Below are 2,967 nucleotides of genomic sequence, written 5' to 3'. Positions count from 1 at the left end.
GCAGAGTACAGTCAGCACTGTCGCAGGATGAATGATGGGGTGCAGGATGTCCTGTGGGCTGAAGAGCTGGGAGCTGAGTTCCTGAAGTGACAAGGATCCTGATGACACCAATATATGCTGTCCTCCTGAAAACACACACAGGCCCTCCCAGGTCTTCCAGCCCCACAGGAGGTTCTCATTAAAATATATATATATTAAGTAATTTTCCTGTTATTTCACCTGCTCCCTTTCATTATAAAAATTAAATGCATAAATAAAAAAAGAAACGCACACTGAAGTCAGGTTCTGGGACATTTTCAGTTTCTCAGCTAATTCTAAATGACACGGAACATTTCTGATGGAGTCCATGGCTTGCTTGTCCTGGCACAGTGCATCCTGTTCCAAAGCTTCAGTTCAGTTCCAGCTCAGTCACGTACTTCTTGACCCAGTCATGTTCAGGGTTGGCACAGATTTCACGTCCCTTCCTTGTGATGAACCTGTGGGGAGCAGCGAGATGAGTTCCATGTGAGAGCTCCATGTGGGGGAGACCCCACCATCCCTGTTCCACACCTCTCCTGAGGGTCAGTAGGATTTGGGCAGCACCACATGGTGCTGACCATGTTGGCAGCCACCAGCCTGCAAAACCCTGGAGCAGGACCAGTGTAAGCCCCAAGTGCACTGAGCCCATGGAGCATCCCCATGCATCTCTTGGCTCCACATCCTTCCTGTCCCCCCTGAAAATGAGTCTTTCTCATTGCAGGTCCAAAATGTAGAGGAATCCTCATCCCAAAGGGAGAACCCCCAGTCCTGGAGGAGAACACTTACACGACACCTGGCTGAGAGCACAGGCTGTTGGTCTCATAGTAGTCAGTCACGAAGCTACGGGGCAGCGCCCGTTGGACGTAGGTGAAACAGCAGGAGGTTGGTGGGTCAGAGTCAACTGTAAAGGCAAAGACAGGTGTGAGCAGTTGCAAGTGACAGGCGAACAGGGGCAGGGAGCTGGGACTGGAGTCCCCATGGGTCTGGGAGGACGTGGAGGGGGAATACGAAAAGCAAGGTCTTTTTCCTTCTTCCTTAAATTCTTTCTCATTTGGGTTCACCCTGAGCTGTTGCTGACACCACACACGTGTTGTGCTTTGCGCTGTGCCTGCCCACGGCTGAATAGCACCCATGGAGCACCCGCTAGAAGGTGATCTGACATGAGGAGGGACCCGGGGTGGAAGGGCTGGCAGAAAGGACCCTGTCCCCATTTAGAGAGATTCATAGAGTCCAGACTTACTTGGTGCAGCAGAGGTCTGGTAGCAGAAGGCGGCGATGAGAACAGCCAGGGCAATCACAGAGACCTTCATGTCAACGCAGAAGTTGTGGCTGGAGCTGAAGCAGGCAAGTGAGCGTGAAAGCTTCTTTTCTCTTTGGTGCTGAGACATTCAGATACCCTCCAATTTATAGGGCAAGCAGGTCTGGACAGTTGCTTGCGTAGGTGTGGTGGAATTTCCCCCAGAGAAGTGGCTCGCAGCACAGTCTCGTGATGGAACGAAGTGGTAGCCCCAGCCCCGGAAACGTGAAGCTGTCCCCTTGATTCAGTGCCTCCCCAGTGACACAGGATATGAAACTATCACAATATCTATTTCTGTTTCTTTCATGCATGTCCCTTAGTAAGAAGTTCCCCTGTGGAGGTTCCTGCATTTGTCAACAGGCCTGTGTTACCCAACCTGTAACAGCAACTTGGAGGCAAGCATGCATCCTGCCTCTGCACTGCACAAATGGGACGAAGAGTATAGATGGGATGAGGCCATCTTAGGAACAACGGGAGAGAGATCTCTTCTACCCTGAACTGTTTCCCTCCTGCAGCAGCACAAGATAGGGGCTTTCACCTGTGGGCTCCCTCTTCCTATTGTCTGAGGGGACTCAGTAGGTGCCCTGCTGCTGTGACAGCACTGCAGGCACCAGCGCAGGTAGTGGTGAGCATAAGGGTGGAAAAAAGAGTTCCAGAAGCTGAAGTGCTTGAGTTTTTTCCTCAGTTTTAAGGGAGCTGAGATGGGGTGTTATCTCCTGGAGGGGCCTGCCTCACTCCGGGTCCTACAAGAAGACCTTAAATGACCAATTTAGGTTAGACACTTACGTTTCTTTGGCTACTGATAGGTGAGGTGAGGCCTATTGTTGATGGGCCTGGAGATGCAGAGATCCAGAAAAGTATGGAGATGTTGACTGTGACCCTGCAGATGAAGCAGAAGGAGCTCCAGGAGCTGGGTGAGGAAGAAGTCACCAGTTCTAAAGACCAGGAACTCTCAAGATGGGGGTGAAGGCACAAGCATAAACTGGGATGTCAGTCAGGAAAAGAGAACTTGGCCTCTTCTCAACAGCGAGGTAGCTGCATTTCAGGGAAATGTCTCCATTTCATTATTTTCATCTACTCAGTGATGTTTCAACAGATGCTTCCTGTTGAAAGAATATGACAAAAAGCAGAGCAAGCCAACGAAACAACCCCTGCCGCAGCGCTGGGCACTGACTCACCATGTTTCTGTAAAAGGCAACTTTTAGGCTGTCGACTTGGATGAGTTCTGTAGATAACCCAGTGTTTTCCAACCCTCACTGCAATGTCGCATGGTGTGCACAGCCCTTCCACCGTCTGCAGTTGGTGGGAAGGGAGGCAGTGCAGCCCTGTGAAGGGGGCTTGACCTCCAAGCAGACTGGGGTTTCTGGGAGACGATGTGGTCCAAGGCCTTAGCAGGAGAGGTCCCAGAGGTGACCCACCCTCCAGGTGGTCTCCAGAGCCTGCAGAGAGCCACGGTGGTGGGATGCCTGCCCCTTGCCCTGGCATGGCTGCAGCACTTTTTCTTCATGGAAGGCAGATGGAGCAAATGTGACACTTGCCAAATGGAGCATCAGCTCTTCCCTGGCAACACCATGCCAAGCTGGTCCCCTCCCTAGCCTTCCTTTTGCCATCTGGCCAGGGTGCTGATGCACCTTGCAGGCTCCCCCGCCAGC

At 51.9% G+C, this 2,967-nt stretch overlaps 1 protein-coding gene across 1 annotated transcript; it reads right to left on the bottom strand.

Moving 5' to 3' along the window:
• Positions 1-278: 278 nt before the first annotated feature.
• Positions 279-1,507, bottom strand: LOC110351183 (C-C motif chemokine 4 homolog). The gene is made up of 3 exons (XM_027445964.3): positions 1,259-1,507; positions 805-919; positions 279-476 (listed from the first exon to the last, which is right to left on the bottom strand). The coding sequence occupies exons 1-3, from the start codon at positions 1,404-1,406 to the stop codon at positions 389-391; spliced, it is 351 nt and encodes a 116-aa protein (XP_027301765.3). The 5' UTR covers positions 1,407-1,507; the 3' UTR covers positions 279-388.
• Between the last annotated feature and the right edge of the window lie 1,460 nt (positions 1,508-2,967).

The sequence above is a fragment of the Anas platyrhynchos genome, chromosome 20 (assembly GCF_047663525.1).
Source record: "Anas platyrhynchos isolate ZD024472 breed Pekin duck chromosome 20, IASCAAS_PekinDuck_T2T, whole genome shotgun sequence".
NCBI classification, from domain to species: Eukaryota; Metazoa; Chordata; class Aves; order Anseriformes; family Anatidae; genus Anas; species Anas platyrhynchos.
The sequence above is the reverse complement of the archived record's forward strand: the minus strand, read 5'-3'. Positions and strand labels throughout refer to the sequence as shown.

What these genes read in the sequence shown, in the direction of transcription:
- LOC110351183 (XM_027445964.3), bottom strand. Translation starts at nt 1,406, where the DNA reads ATGTCTCAGCACCAAAGAGAAAAGAAGCTTTCACGCTCACTTGCCTGC. An exon ending in CCAGACCTCTGCTGCACCAA is followed by an intron (nt 920 to 1,258) that starts GTAAGTCTGGAC and finishes TTGCCTTTACAG; the next exon opens with TTGACTCTGACCCACCAACC. An exon ending in TGCTCTCAGCCAGGTGTCGT is followed by an intron (nt 477 to 804) that starts GTAAGTGTTCTC and finishes TGCTCCCCACAG; the next exon opens with GTTCATCACAAGGAAGGGAC.